Raw genomic sequence first — 15,204 nt, forward strand, 5'->3', positions numbered from 1 at the left:
TTTAAAACCAGGCCTCCTCCCAATATACAGCTCTCTTCATGTACCTGTGGTTTGATGCCTGTGAGGAATCTCCCAGAAACAAAGCCTCCAGCACCAGGTGCTGGGTCATATGGCTGGAAACAGGGCAAGAATTTGCCAGAAGGCATCAGAGGAGGCCTCCGGCCCTCCAATTCAATCTGACCCAGGAGACACGAGATCTGAAACACACACAGTTAAAGTCAGGGCATTTGTAGCTTCATAGACTGATGTTTATGAGGTTGGATGCTAAATCAGTACAGTACAGTAATATGTGAGAGCAGTACAGGGGAATGTGGGGAGGATCACCTGCATCGTGTTCACTGTAGATCCCTTGGCTCCTGATTGGACCATCAGCTGGAGGTTGTTGTCTGGGAAAGAGGTGTGCAGGCCGGCTGGCATACACACCTATAAACATACAAGCCATCATTATCATCAACACCAGCACAGAGAACTATGAATATGGGCAACATCTATTCATTTTTCCATTAAAATAATTCCTTCCTGACTCAAAATGGCTTAGATGTAACTCTACGATGTTGATTCCTTTAGAATGTGCAGCTCCATGAAGTCGCCTCTCTACACTAACATTGCCCCACTTGTTGCAACTCAAGCACACTAACTCACCTCCAACTCAGCTCAAACACTATTTAACTATTCTAACGTACACAACAGCATCTGTAATATCAGAATAATTCATCCTTACATGTTCGAATTGCATACAGATTCAGAAGAATAATTTTACAGAAAGGACAGGATGGGTTGCTCACATTTGTTATGTCTGAAAGTCCATGAATCTAAATCTGTATTTCTGAAACTGTTTTCAGTACACTGCAGTTTAAAAGGTGGAAATAGTCAGGATGCTGACGGTTTACTTCACTCATGATATGCAAAAACTTGATTCTCACCAGCAGGGGTTTTTAAAACTATACACTGAACTGGTGAAATGAATTAATAAAAATGAGATATAAACATTACGGTTGCTGTTATTCACAGTCCCTATAGAAAGCATTCAGACCCCGTTAGTCTGTAGCCTAGTGTTGGAGTTTTATTTTTAATTGAATAATGTTGGCATATTTACATTCAATCTACTCTCAATAACCAATCATAACAAAACAAGAATTATTTTTTGGGGGTGGAAATTTTAGCAAAGCCTGTAATGGCTTATCCAAGAAGACTCAAAACTGCCAAGGAGCTTCTATAAAGTACTTTTGTCAAAGAAAGATTTCAGTTTTTTTTATTTTATTTTATTTTATTTTTTTTTTTTTTAAGAAATGCAGAAACATTTCTAATGTTGTCTGTGTAGATTCTCAGTCATCCATGTCACAGTAATCGTAGGAGCTTCAATAGAAATCAACTGGACTTCTCTTGTAGGTTTTCAAGGATGTTTCACTTTCATCCAAGAGGCTTCTTCAGTTCTAACTGACTAATGGGGAGTCACTCCAGGTCACACAGCTAATGTGAATCTGCCAAGTCAGGAGAGATTCAAGATGTTAAACATCTCCTGACTTTACAGATTCACATCCTTGGATGTGTAAACTGGCATGCCCCTACACCATGATTACTGCTATTATTGTAGGACTACCTGTTTTCACAACAGTTCACACCTGGAGGCATGCGGGTTCTGGGTTGTTAATGGGCCATTCGTCATGTAACCTGGAGTGACTTTTTATTCTGAACTCTCCATTATTCAGAACTGAAGCAGGCTCTTGGCTGAAGGTGAAGCGTCTTCAACAACATACAAGAGAAGTCCAGTTGTAGGTTCTGTGTAGTTGTATGAGAGTAGAATGATAGAGGAACTGTCATCTTTGTACATTTAAAAACTAAAACTGCAAGACAAAGTGTGCCATAAAATGAAAGAGTCTGAATGCTTTCTGAAGACACTGTAGGTGAAACTACTAGCAAATTTGTTATATCTCTTCTTTGATTTTGTGTCACCACACTCATTTATCATTTGTGAGGTTTGTCAATGAACTTTAAAGTTATCTAGTTGAACTGCTCCAACATGTCTGGTCCTCTCATTGCTGCTTTCTCTTTCAACATTCAGTTCAACTTGCAGCAAACCCAAAGGACTGAAACTATCAAAGAGGAACTAAGTGAACCGAATGTTTATTTCTAGAGTTTCTAAAATATATCTTGGTCTCTGGGGAGATCTCCTGAGGTGGAACCAGCCTTCTTTTTACTCTCTTTCACCATAAAGATAATATGTGCTAAAATAAGTTGTCTGCCAGTCATTATTTACTGCACTGATCCTCAGTAGTTGTTGTTGTTGTGGTACTGGACGTAGCAGTAGCAGGTTACCTTGTTGATATCGTTGTTCACTTGGTTGGCTACTTCTTTGAACTTGTGGTCGGCCATGCTGAAGTCTCTCTGGTCTGGGTTGAGGTGGGCGTCCTGCCAGCGACTCTGGGCCTCAGCTTGATCCACATTAGAAGGCAGGTTGAACGCTGCCTGCAGGGCCTGAGTAACAGAAAGGGCACGACCATTTCATTTTTACTACAATACAAGACTTATACTGCTTTAGTACTGTATTTCAGGATGTATTTAAATTCACTATGTGCTGAATTTGCAAATAATCAGACTTTGCTGCCCCCTAGTGGTAGTTAAAATACAGAAAGTAGGTTTTATACAAGAACCAGCAACACAATACATTGTCATAGTATAAATTACTTTGCAGCTAAATAACATTGAAATAAACCAAAATAAAATATAAACCAAACAAAACGTAAGTGTATTGTTTTTGTTTTCCATATTATTAGGTTTATTATGATAGCTTCTGAGTTTATTGAAAAGCCTTTTAGATTTTCATTGTTCTTGGCATTTTTAGGCACATTGTTAAGTCTCACATCAGCAATACATGACTTTGCTTGAAGAACAGTTTTTCAGAGTCTAACTACACATCAAACCATTTATGGTCCAAAAAAGCGAAGCTTGTTTTAGTTGTCTGCTGATTTACAGGTCTGTGAAGGTGCCTTTAATCTTATTCAGTATTTTTGTGGATGAAATTCTCTGAGTCCGCACCAGAATTTTTTTGGTTCTTGAACCAGAAACCACAGATTTGTTGTGGAACTACTGCTTTAATATAAGTGCCTTTTATTCAACAACATACTTTTTCAAATGACTCTAGAAAAAAAAAATCAATGTCCTACTAATGATTGTTTTTTTTATTTAGACTTTGCCGCTGTGCTTCCCTTGTCAACAGTATGATTTCAGGACTTGGCATTTTCTGGCTCCCAACAAGAACAAACCTTTTGGTTCTGAATAAATACATTTTTTGAAATGCTTAGAATGGCACCAAATCCAGTTTTGGCTTCCAGAAACAAAATGGTTTCTGCATTTGTGGTAATGCTCTAAAATGGGGCAAAACCGGTATCAGTGTATTACACTTTTAGTTGTGTGTAATTAACAATTCATGACAACTTTATACAGTTTTTGGTGAATCTGACTTGACACAATCTTGCTAATTCTGCAGAAAAAAGGACCAATGACAAATAAATGTCGTTGCTCTTGCACACGGCTGGTTGTAATAAAAAGGTTCAAATATACAGGTGAGTTTACTGCACCTAATACAGTTAAAACAGTTACGACATGGCACACTAACACTAGTCTTCAGCTGTACCACCTGTGTGTAGTACATATTTATCCCCAGAGGTCACGTTGGGACACTGCGGGGCCCATGAACTACACCTTCACTGTGGCAGCCATTTTGGCCAGTGGCATCCACTGAGGAGGAAGCACTGAATTTGACAAGGCTGCAAACTTCTAAATGTTTTGTTTACTGTGGAATAGTCTCCCTATGGCCTCCGTGTGTGTGTCTGAATAACAAAAAATGCTCATGAAGATGCTGTAGACAGGCGAACAGACACTATGACACAATGAGACATCTGATTTCACCAGAATAAGCTGGTGCTTCAACTCACTTTGGTGCCAAACTTCAATGATTCTTGAATGATTTTTTTCCTCCGGTTGTTGGCACCTGGTTTCACTAAAATGTCCTCCACACCTGGACAGAGACAAGACAAGATGTAAGCAAATATTCCTCTAATATCTTCAGTAATTATATTGAAAAACTGACATAGCATGAGCTGATAATAGTGCTGCTACTGTTGTAGCTGCAGGAGATAAAATGTCTTTGTGACTATGTCGAGGTTCTTACTCAGGGTGAAGCCTCTGTATAGCTGCAGGTAGGCAGTGAAAAGTCGAGCCAGGCAGCTGAGCAGTTTGCCGCTGGTCTCCCCTCCATACAGCTCGTAGCAGCAGTGGACCAAACCGTAGGCCGAGGAGCCATAGTGAGCTTTGTCCAGAACACCAACTAACAGCTCGCCCTGACGGATCACCACCTGGGAAACAGGAGAGAAAGGGAAGAAAATGGGATAAAAAAAAAACAAAAACAAAATTGAGTTCACTTTGGACTTTCTTCAATGTATAATCTCACCAAACCCTGTAATGCCCAACTTGATGTCCAAGCTTGCGCAGTGCATTTTTCATTTTGGAGGCAGGTTTTAGCACACCAAACCAATCTAACATAACACAACACTAGTGACCAGGTGGAAAGTCTTTCCACCTTGTGTGTGTTCGTACCTGTGAGTCACACATGCTGTCAGGTTTGTATCCTGGAGCAGCTCGTGGTGGGACTTGGATCCATGCTTTGCTGGGGATTTTTGATTTGCCAGCCAGGTTAAGAGGCACCGCTTTCTCTGGGATTACATTCAGCAGCAGCGTAGACACCACCTGAAAGAAACATCAGATGAATTGATGAATTCAATACGTAGATAACATCATGTTCTTTTCTTGTATGGAGACAAAATGCCTCCTTTCATTACTTTCAAATTCCACTGTCATGGAAATGTCTAATGAAGTCCAGTTACCTGTTTTCCTGTCCACAGTCGTTGTGGTTTGAGGATGGCTGGGGGCAGCAACTTAACTCTGCCTGGTTTGTCAGTGAGTCCTCGGTACACCAGCTCAGTGTACTGGTCTCTGGTGAAGAAGCAGCCTCGTATGGTCATCTTTGTTCCTGACACCATGTGGTCCTGGATCAGACCTGCCAAAGGTTTACCATCCTGAAGAGGGAAAAGGAAAAAACCTGAGTGGCAATCAATGAATATCAGATCAAAAATATCGTATACATGATCACAGAGGAGCAAAACCTACGACCGAGGGTTTAGAGGCATAACATGAGAACTAAAATGCTGTCAGTAGTAGATTCCCTGGTTTAATTCCCAGCCAGCTGGACCTTCACTGCTTCTCTTTCCTCATATCTCCTTCCTATCTCCTCTGTGCTAACCAATAAAGCCAAAATGCTGCAAAAATACATCATATAGGTAAATACAGGCATATTTATTGCTTTTAAATGTAATTTTACACAAAATGTAACAGTATCTTTTAGCCGATTTGAAGCCAAAAATAACAATCAATTTCAGCTTCAGATGTGTATTTGGTTTTGTACTTGGGCATATTTTTAGAGCTAAACATCAGTATAAAAATAATTAACCTATAACATGCACAATATAAAGGTCTTATCTTAGTTTTTATACATGCACATTGCTGGTCAACTGTGCATAAACTGGAGTTTTATTTCTTCCTCGTTTGACCACATAAGATAAAATGCATGCAAAGTGAAGAAGCTAATGAAACATTACGTGGAGAAAAAAAGTTTTTTTAAACTGTTGGCTTGTTATTAGCTGATACAAACACAGGTCTACATTAAACTAACTTATCTTATCAAAGCAGAGTCTGAATTATGCACAATTAAATGCAACTAAGATTGTTTCAAGAAGAATTAATCCAGTTAAAATAATTCATTATTTGAACTTAACTGGTGTTCAGCAACTGCCCACCTCTAGTTACTGGTTAAGTAATGCTGATTGAAGCGTCACAAAGCAGTATTAACAAGTCAGCAGACTAGTCGCACTGAACACAGAACAGCCCATAACACACTCAGCATTTGTGTGTAGTACATATTTATCCCCAGAGGTCATGTTGGGACACTGCGGGGCCCATGAACTACACCTTCACTGTGGCAGCCATTTTGGCCAGCGGCATCCACTGAGGAGGAAGCACTGAATTTGACAAGGCTGCAAACTTCTAAATGTTCTGTTTACTGGGGAATAGTCTTCTAATAGCCTCCGTGTGTGTGTCTGAATAACAGAAAATGCTCATGAAGATGCTTTATACAGGCCTCCAGATATACATGTGTAATGAAAACACTAACAAACACCACATCTTTAACTCAGTCTAAAACCTTAGAAACCCAATCAGCTGACAGTTTAGGACTGTGCCAAGCTGTGTTACACTCCAGAAGTCTTCCATGTACAGTTTGTATATAAATACACACCTTGGGGACGAGGTACTGCTGGTTAGTGCTGACTAACATGTAGGCCTCTGCTCTGCCCAGCTCACTCTGAGGGAAGTGAGCATTCATTTCATCCCCATCAAAGTCAGCGTTGTATGCCTTGCAGTTGGCATAATGGAGTCTTAGAACCTGTGACACCAAGGTGAGATAAAGGACAGTTAGTTATCCATCATATTGGGGAAAAAGGCTCAGTAATAAAAGATGCGGCAGAGATGAGATGTTACCTTCTCTCCTGGTAAGATGCGAGCACAGTGGGCTTGTATGGAGGGTCTGTGCAGAGTTGGTTGTCTGTTAAGTAACAAAACATCTCCATTCTTGATATGACGATTCACCTACAGACAAAAAAGCCAGAAAAGTTAGGAAGTGTTTCTATCTGTGAATACTGCGGTCATAATCACCTGACTTACTATCTTCATGGGCATCTTTTGTGGACCTGGAGAAGGTGTCAGCAGTTCCTTGGCAACCGCCTCCCTCTGTGCGAGGTTGGCAGCTGAAAGGATGGTCCTCCTGCCATCCTCGTTTATCACCATGGAGGCTCCAGGGTGGACGTTGGGCCCATTAATGACGGCCTGACGAAGCTCCTTCACGTTCCATGGAGTGACTGGCTGAGGGTAGGTCAGCTTGGTGGCAAAGACCTGCACAAAGACAGAAAAAGAGGCAGGAGAGTTTGTTTTATTGTTGGATCTCTGGTGATCAATCGTCACAATATTTATATTTCCCCTGGAGACGGTTAGCTACTTGGTCTTGTGGGAAAACCTGAACGAGAGTCAGACGTACCATTGGTATTCCTATCTCATTGGTTCCTATGTACATGTCTGGACAGATGACAGATCTGGCAGCATAATCCACTCGTTTGCCCATCATGTGTTTCCGGAACAATCCATCCTTCTTCTCAAGGATCTAGCATGAGAGAGGAGACGACAGGTATATCTTTATAGAAAAGATAATGTAAAGGTTATTTAAATGATGCTTATCTTCGTACAAGGTTGTGTTTTTATGATTAACTGCATCATGCTGCAGATCAAGTCAGTTATTTTACTGAGTAAGTATTGCAGAAAGTAGTGGACAGGTGCTGCTACACCATCCTGTTAAAACTATATGTGTACCTGTCTGATTCCAGGGTATTTCTCTGTCATCAGTTTGTCCATGTCACTGTCAAAAACAATGTTAACGTGGCTCTGTAGGCGGATCCACATGTTGTATAGTTTATCTGTTAACGTACGTCCAGGCACCGCAGCTAGAAAAGTCTGGTCTGTCTCTTCTGGAGCCTGAAAAAAAGGGTGGCATGTTAAACTACATCTGTGTCACAGAAACAAGATGTTACAGCTGGATTTATTCACATTAGCTGCCTTCATTTATTTTTTCAAGAGGCAGCGGGAGTTTTTAACCTGTTACATTCAGACGTCATCTTACCTCTGCCTCCTCTGTGTTTTTCTCCCCCGCTATGAGAGCCAGCAGCTTCCTTATGACTCCACAGTCCTTCATGACGGCCTGCATGTTGACTGTCTGGCCGTTGGTGAACATCTGGTCACCCAGTCGATTGATTGGACGATACCTGACAGATTAGATGGTCACAGCCTCAGCTTACATCATATATATTCAACATAAAGCTCAACTTGCACAGGAAAGGTTGTACAGCATCACAAAGAGTTCATATATTGGGAAAGGTCATTTATGTTGCAGTGCAATTTTACATTACAAAGGATGCTGTTTCTACTAATTTGTCAGTCTTAATGTCACCTGTGGTTCTTTTAATGATACACCAGTGTCCATGTTTTCATTGTACCTGCAAGGTGTGACCAGCAGCAGCTCCAGGAAAAACAGGTCCGGACAGAAACCCTTGTCTCCCTTCTTTGATCCAGTGCTTTCCTCCAGCCCCGAGAACAGACGCTTCAAGAAGAAACCTGGAAGCAGAGGAGGAGAAAAGGTTTAGATTTCAAAATTAGTTCCTTCTAACAGGACTTTTAATACCAGTTTAAAGCACTTCAAGGAAAAACTGATGACAAAAATAAGTAAAAAACACATCAGCTACACATCTTTATTACGGTCTTCAGACATTTACAACTAGTGAAGAGGCATGTGGCCCTTCTAAGGACATGTTTCACTTAAATATTCAATTTTAAATGTTAAAATATGAGGTAATCTGGCCCTGAAATGGTTTAAGCACATGCTGACTGGATGTTGTTGCTCACCTTCTTTTTCCCACAGCTTGTTGACGTGTTCTCTGGCTGTACTGGCAGTCAGGTAGACTCTCTTTCCAGCCATCAGATCCTCTGCAAAGAGAGGAAAGATCTATTTATTGTACGCACATCCAGTATGTAGAGGTAGGTGTTCCGTATTTGTTCAGAGTTACAGACTACATAGAAGTACCACAAAAACAAAGAAATAACACGGTTCCTTCTCATCTGTTTTTTCCCCTTCATGTTCACGTACTAATAAAATAATACTAAAAACCACTGGAAACAAGTGAGAGGCTGCAAAACTACTGTCAGTGCCAAGTTATAATTAAAAGAAATGCCATGTTTGTGTTTTATCCACCTGGACAGTGTTCAATCTTCTTCCTCACACGCTGCAGATGTGTTGTCAAACTGACGAATTTGCTTTGTTGGTTTGCTTGTGTTTTATCTATCTAGCCTGTATTTTCAGGTAGTTGGACATGTGAAATGTGAGCATCTAAATGTTTTTCTTACCATCAGTTTCGCCGCTGCTTTGTGCTCCTGACGGCATCGTGACGATCAGCTTACTGTTGTGTTCACGGCGGACTGTTGACCTGCCGCTTCTACACACAATGAACATGATTACAGCATTAAAAACACAACAAGGAATTTAACTTTATACAACATAATGGTACCACGCCAAATGCATTTTTGGGTGTTTTTGTGTAAACAACCTTCGCTTTAGTAACACTGATGTTATTATAAGTCACGGCACAAGATGGATGGTTAAAGGTTTCTGTGGTTCGGTTTCTTTCAAATAAGACTGTGTGACACCTGTCCACCTCTAGTTACTGGTTAGGTAATGCTGATTGAAGCGTAACGAAGCAGTATTAACCCTTTAACACCCAAGGGTCATACAGGCCGCCTGGACTTTTTTATTTCGGCTGTAAAAGAGTCAGAAATCATACTATGAGTGATTGCTTTTACCCTTTTTTCAGAACAAGCTAAGCTTTATATATCTGGCAAAATCTGACATAAACTATGTGTTTAGACAATCTAACAATACTTTAAAGTGGAAAAAAAAACTAAAATTACCTTTGATTTTTCAGGATTTTACTAAATTAGGAACTGGAGTTGAACGTGAACAAAATATTAGACAAAAAACATGTAAAATATGAACTATAATAAATATTTACAAACATTTTATTTTAAAATATTAAAATGGGAGCGCCGCTGCTCGCCTGGGATTTTGTGATGGACGTCGTTGCACGTGGTTCCTTAGATGTACCATAATACCCCGTAAAGTGCATCTGCTTTTCTTTCAGGAACGGTTTGAATTTTCTCTCTAGCGCAAATGGTTGAGGAGTTACGGTAATTTAAAGAGCGCTCGTAAAATGGGAGCGGCGCTGCTCCTGTGGGATTTAAAGGGTTAACCGGTTAGCAGACTAGTCGCACTGAACACAGAACAGCCCATAACACACTCAGCATTTGTGTGTAGTACATATTTATCCCCAGAGGTCACGTTGGGACACTGCGGGGCCCATGAACTACACCTTCACTGTGGCAGCCGTTTTGGCCAGTGGCATCCACTGAGGAGGAAGCACTGAATTTGACAAGGCTGCAAACTTCTAAATGTTCTGTTTACTGTGGATTAATCTCCCTATGGCGTCCTTGTGTGTGTCTGAATGACAGAAAATGTTCATGAAGGTGCTTTAAACAGGCCTCCAGATATACAAGTGTAATGAAAACACTACCACGTTGTTAATTTTAGGGTTGGGTCAGATCCAAACTAATGCCTGAAACCACCAAAATCAGAAAAACACAAGCTAAATGATTAAGGCAGCAGGAAGACCAGAGTTCTCTGAAGTAAAATTCCACTTTTTGAGTTTGGTGGCTCTGCAGATATAACAGCTTTAATTCCTCTTTTATCTAAAGGTAAAGCAGTGAAAATACTGTAAATATAGCATACACTTAAACAGGGATTGCTTATTTAGATGAGCATTCATTTTCATTGGTTAGCTTCCATGCTAATCCTACTGTGTGCTTCTTCAAACCGGTGGCCGACCCTCTGCTATCCAATGTAAATAATAAGCCGACTATGAGTAAGTACCTCCTTCAACTCCTTTCAAAGAAACCAAACAACCCTTTAAGCTCTGACTTTTACAGTACTTAAGACCAACATTGAATGAGAATTAACAGTTAGGTTACCTGCAGTGAGGGCACTTCCTAGTTTTCATCTGGACACTCCAAAACTCATTTATCAGACTGCACTTCTTCTCAACCAAGTGTTTAATCTGACAAAAACAGACAGAAAATCAGGTCAGTGTTCTTGTTCTCTAGTACAGTTGAAAAGAATGGCAATACAACAATATATTTGACATGTAGTTCCATGGGATTCAGAACACGGCTTTGTACACGTTTGGAAAGGTGTACTTACAGGCTTCACGTTTGCAGAAGCTTCAGTTTTCTCCCCAACTACGGCATCTGTGAACTCCCTTAGCCACAGCTCGATCTCATCGCCAGTAGCTTTAGGATTCTCCTCCAGTTGCTAACACACAAAAAGTTCAAACTAATTAATAATTAAAGAATCAACAGAGCCCAAGACCAATCCATAATCAAGTGAAAGACAAATACATACATTCTCACTATGGAAATACCTAATCTTATCCAACTCATCTGCACAACATCCACCATAATTACTGCTTTACTTTCAGCAGCACACTCCGTCTGTGCAACAACTTCCACGATTCGCTTCAGCAAGCATGAACTCACCTGGTTGAGAAGTTGTTCTAACTGGTAGACCTCCTGCATGGCTCCGTGTTCCACTAACTTGAGCTGGTTCAGCAGCAGGTGGATGGCAGCTCGGGGACACGTTAACGTGTGACACGCCAGACAGGAGCCACGGATCAGCAGGTAGAGTTTCTGATGGCAGACAGAGGGTCAAACATTAAGGACTATTGTTGCCACATTAACACCAAATAATACTGATTTATTCGAATGTATGTGTCCATGAAATGCTCACATCAAAGAACAGTGGGTTGTAGACGGGCAGAGGCAGCTCGACATGTCCAAGGTGTCCTGGACAGTTGTTAAAATCCTGACAGCAGGTTGAACACACCTGGTAAAAACAATAAGAGAGAAAAATATACATACATATATATGAATACATGCCAGAGAATTCATATAGAGTACTTCTTGTTACTTGAACTTTACAGACAGTAATATTGAACAGACTTCATCTATAGCATGTTACAGACGGTCATTGCTGATTTGTAACAAACACAAAGAACGCATAACCCTTTTCACGTATTGAACAAGTAACACTGGCGACTTCATCAGTCTATTAAAGTTAAAGCAGGTGAATTTGGACAATACATCAAGTGTAAGGTACAAAACATAATACAGGGGGTCCTCGACTTATATAGATTCATGTAAGTCTATTTTCACCGTAAGTCGGAACTCCAGAGAAAATGTAAACAATGCCGTTACGTGCATCACGATATCAATCAGTTCTTCATAAAAGCTGTGAATACCAACGACTTTTGTGCATGTATAAATCATTTTACAAGAAGATACCAGAATATGTTGCACTGTTTTTACAACTTGACTGATGTCCGTCGGTGCTTCGATCTCTTCTGAGCGTTTTATTAAATCTAATTTCACTTCCATGGTGTGTTGGCCTTAAGGTAGAACTATCGATGTACTTTTATTTTGAAAAAGCCTTTATTTTGAAGTTGTTTGTTGACAGTCGTCCACTATTTTGATGTGTAGCTTTACACACGTACGTGCTTTTCTGGATGCTCTCTACTTTGTAAATGCCACAGATGCAATGCCGTAAGTAATTAACTTCATTTTTAGACTGACTGGTTCAGTTAAAAGGATTTATTGTATTTATGTTGTTTTATTCTGTTTTTGTGGCAGATTTCACTCTGTTTGTAATGTGTATCAAGAGCCACAGTAAAGAAGTCAAGTTTGCTACGACTCACGATTCATTTTGCAAGCGTTAGTTTAACTAGTTGGACAGCCGCAGCTTTACATTGCAGTGAAGACAGCACACATGGAGATGGTTTTCCTTTTCTTTGAAGCACTGCCATCACAAGAGTCTGACTTATGCTTGGGAGCAACAATGAAGGGCAAGAAGTTAGTGAATGTAGCACAAAACACAAACAAAACAAAGCCGTGTTATCGGGCTGCATGACGACGTATTCATCCGCTCCACTCACCAACTAGTTCACGTAACCAGTTCGGATGTAACAACGAAACGCTGTAGGTCGAGGACGTCGTAAACCGAGGACCCCTTGTACTGTGTTAATAAACAAAAGACTACATCCAAACCAACAGCAAGATTACCAGACTGTCCGAATAATCAATGGCCAAAATTTACAGCTGCTAGGTAAAACTCGATTTAACTGCAACTTATTCACTGTGAGTGTGTGTGACTTGCTGTTAGATTCTGATTGATCCTGTCATGTCTCCATGTCTGCAATAATTTATAATTATAAGCAATTAATAAAATTACTGCTGCATAGTTGTGTGCAGCTCTCTCTGTTTGAAGATGATTATATGGATCCTGCTGCTTTTTGATGCTGCAGCTATTTAATAAACTCAGAGGAAAGATTCCTAAAAACAGCTGGAAGCGACAAATTAAACTTCAGCTTCTGTTAATATTTTGTCAAAACCAGGATCACAGACATTACTGGTGGGTTGTAATAGATGTGAAATTATAGCGCAAACAGAATGAGATAGGCGTTTTAAGATTCTGAAGTGTAAACCATGTCTTTCAAGTCTTGTGTGTGATGTTTTTGGACAAATATTGGTGTTAAACTTTATTAAAGTCTTCTAAAAATCACTTGAAACAACATAAAGCACTGTCACTTGTGCATGCCTACCTGTTAATGGGACTGCATGCAGCTCAGATTTGTGCTGTGTTGGAAGTGACACAGAAATGTTGCCAGATCTGACCTGCTGAGACTGAAAATTAAAAACGCAAGATGGCGCCGCAGATGGCCGCCTCGACCCTGGGGTCCCTAGGAATTTGTTTGTTACAGCTTCTTCCCCACTGCCATCACCCTAACAAACAGCTGAGCCATTTCTCCACACCTGGACAATATACCAGTGTCTATGTACATTATTTTTTGCACTAAGAACAGTATTGTCTGTTTTTTGCACTGTATTGTCACTCTAGCAACTATCATTTTTGCATCACTGTGTTTATATATTTATTTCTAGCTTTGTAAATACCTGTATATATTACTATTACTACTATTTTTCTCTTCTTCTTTCTACAGTTTTTTTTTATCATTCTCTTTCCTTATTCCTAGGGTGACACCAACAGCCAAAACCAAATTCCTTGTATGTTGTTTCCCTACTTGGCCATTAAAGCTGATTCTGATTGTGATTGCTGCCGCAACTTTTATGGAAAAGTGGACAAATTAATTTACTGTCATAGCAATAAAAAGGACTACATGTCGGAGTGGGGTCTTTGTAATAAAATTTGAATTATTTTACCTCTTTGTTGTCTGCTGGTCCGAGGGCCAGATCATACAGGCTGTTTGGAGCCACATTCCCGACAGCATCGAGGAACCTGGAGTTAGTGATCGTCTTCACACTCAACTTCCTGAACAGGACATAAAAATGTGCAAAGAATTAGAACACTGTGAATAAGTTTAATACTGCCACGCCACATGGACGGAGTAATTTGTGGTTGAAGAGCTCCAACCTCGTAGCAAGTATAAATCTTTTCAGACATTTATGTGTCGTAAATCTACCTTTTAATTGATCACAGGAAATTTTGTAATAATTTGAGATACTGGATTTCTGATTTCCATGAGCTATGAGCCGTAATCTTCAAAAATATAATCAGTAAAGGCTTGTAGTATTTGCCATTACGTGTTATGAATACAGAATACACGAAAGTATAATTTAATAAAATAAGAACAAAAATGCACTAGTACTTCTTTCACAATTATTCTGGATTTCCAACAGCTCTTAAACTCTATCATTCATGTATTGAACAATAACAAGCATCTTTTCCAGACGTTCGTATTCAGTGTTTAATCTAAGACAGTTTCCCTATTAAAACGTTTATAAAACCAAAGAGACAGGTGGATAACTTGTATATTTTACCCGTCTGTTAATCACAGTTGCTACAAATGCATCATGTTTAAAGCAAACTAAATAAATCTAACAGTAACAGTGACAGCACCTCTTAGCTAAAATGTGCATTTCATCTTTTTTTAGACCAGTAAAGTGCAGTTATAAGAAGCAGCCATGAGCATGCGTGTTGTTTTGAAGTCCACTGTAGCATATACAGCTAAAAGCTAACACACGCTTCCTCTCACCGGAGCTCCTCGGCGGAGTACATGCCGAACGACATTCCCTCCAGGCGCCGCCATGGCACTTCTTTTCCGAACAACATTTCGGAGACTAACGGAGACCTTTGTTGCCTTTATTGAAACAACTTCATGGCGAAAAGTTCAACCACATGAGACGCAATTCCTCCTGTTTCACACGTGGGATCGCAAGACTACACTTCACAATAGAGGGGGGGGGGGACACGCATACAGATAACAAATTTTATCTACAGATATTTTGAATGTATTATTTTAAATTTACCATATTGAATTACAATTACTTTATATGGCTATATATGAAGATATAAAGTGTAATTTACTCAGAAAA

General features: G+C 40.0%; 1 protein-coding gene and 3 non-coding genes across 4 annotated transcripts in view; all 4 read right to left on the reverse strand.

Annotated features, from left to right (window-relative positions):
* polr1a (RNA polymerase I subunit A) overlaps positions 1 to 15,051 on the reverse strand; it is a 38,250-nt gene extending 23,199 nt beyond the window's left edge. The window contains exons 1-22 of the mRNA XM_023288940.3: positions 14,865 to 15,051; positions 14,032 to 14,140; positions 11,546 to 11,641; positions 11,296 to 11,445; positions 10,961 to 11,071; positions 10,732 to 10,817; positions 9,058 to 9,146; positions 8,560 to 8,640; positions 8,154 to 8,271; positions 7,781 to 7,922; positions 7,474 to 7,635; positions 7,145 to 7,267; positions 6,775 to 7,002; positions 6,592 to 6,699; positions 6,350 to 6,496; positions 4,884 to 5,075; positions 4,597 to 4,746; positions 4,172 to 4,355; positions 3,936 to 4,018; positions 2,317 to 2,475; positions 325 to 423; positions 45 to 197 (exon numbers count right to left, since the gene is read on the reverse strand). Coding sequence (XP_023144708.2) covers positions 45 to 197; positions 325 to 423; positions 2,317 to 2,475; positions 3,936 to 4,018; positions 4,172 to 4,355; positions 4,597 to 4,746; positions 4,884 to 5,075; positions 6,350 to 6,496; positions 6,592 to 6,699; positions 6,775 to 7,002; positions 7,145 to 7,267; positions 7,474 to 7,635; positions 7,781 to 7,922; positions 8,154 to 8,271; positions 8,560 to 8,640; positions 9,058 to 9,146; positions 10,732 to 10,817; positions 10,961 to 11,071; positions 11,296 to 11,445; positions 11,546 to 11,641; positions 14,032 to 14,140; positions 14,865 to 14,941 — 2,847 coding nt within the window. The 5' untranslated portion in view covers positions 14,942 to 15,051. The remainder of the gene's footprint in view (positions 1 to 44; positions 198 to 324; positions 424 to 2,316; positions 2,476 to 3,935; positions 4,019 to 4,171; positions 4,356 to 4,596; positions 4,747 to 4,883; positions 5,076 to 6,349; positions 6,497 to 6,591; positions 6,700 to 6,774; positions 7,003 to 7,144; positions 7,268 to 7,473; positions 7,636 to 7,780; positions 7,923 to 8,153; positions 8,272 to 8,559; positions 8,641 to 9,057; positions 9,147 to 10,731; positions 10,818 to 10,960; positions 11,072 to 11,295; positions 11,446 to 11,545; positions 11,642 to 14,031; positions 14,141 to 14,864) is intronic.
* LOC111580998 (small nucleolar RNA SNORA5) lies at positions 3,636 to 3,772 on the reverse strand. The gene has a single exon (XR_002747216.1). It is a non-coding gene; the product is annotated as a small nucleolar RNA SNORA5 (small nucleolar RNA).
* On the reverse strand, positions 5,958 to 6,094 carry LOC111580999 (small nucleolar RNA SNORA5). Its single transcript, XR_002747217.1, has one exon. It is a non-coding gene; the product is annotated as a small nucleolar RNA SNORA5 (small nucleolar RNA).
* On the reverse strand, positions 10,010 to 10,146 carry LOC111581000 (small nucleolar RNA SNORA5). The gene has a single exon (XR_002747218.2). It is a non-coding gene; the product is annotated as a small nucleolar RNA SNORA5 (small nucleolar RNA).
* Positions 15,052 to 15,204: the final 153 nt, after the last annotated feature.

Source organism: Amphiprion ocellaris, chromosome 13, assembly GCF_022539595.1.
Source record: "Amphiprion ocellaris isolate individual 3 ecotype Okinawa chromosome 13, ASM2253959v1, whole genome shotgun sequence".
NCBI classification, from domain to species: domain Eukaryota; kingdom Metazoa; phylum Chordata; class Actinopteri; family Pomacentridae; genus Amphiprion; species Amphiprion ocellaris.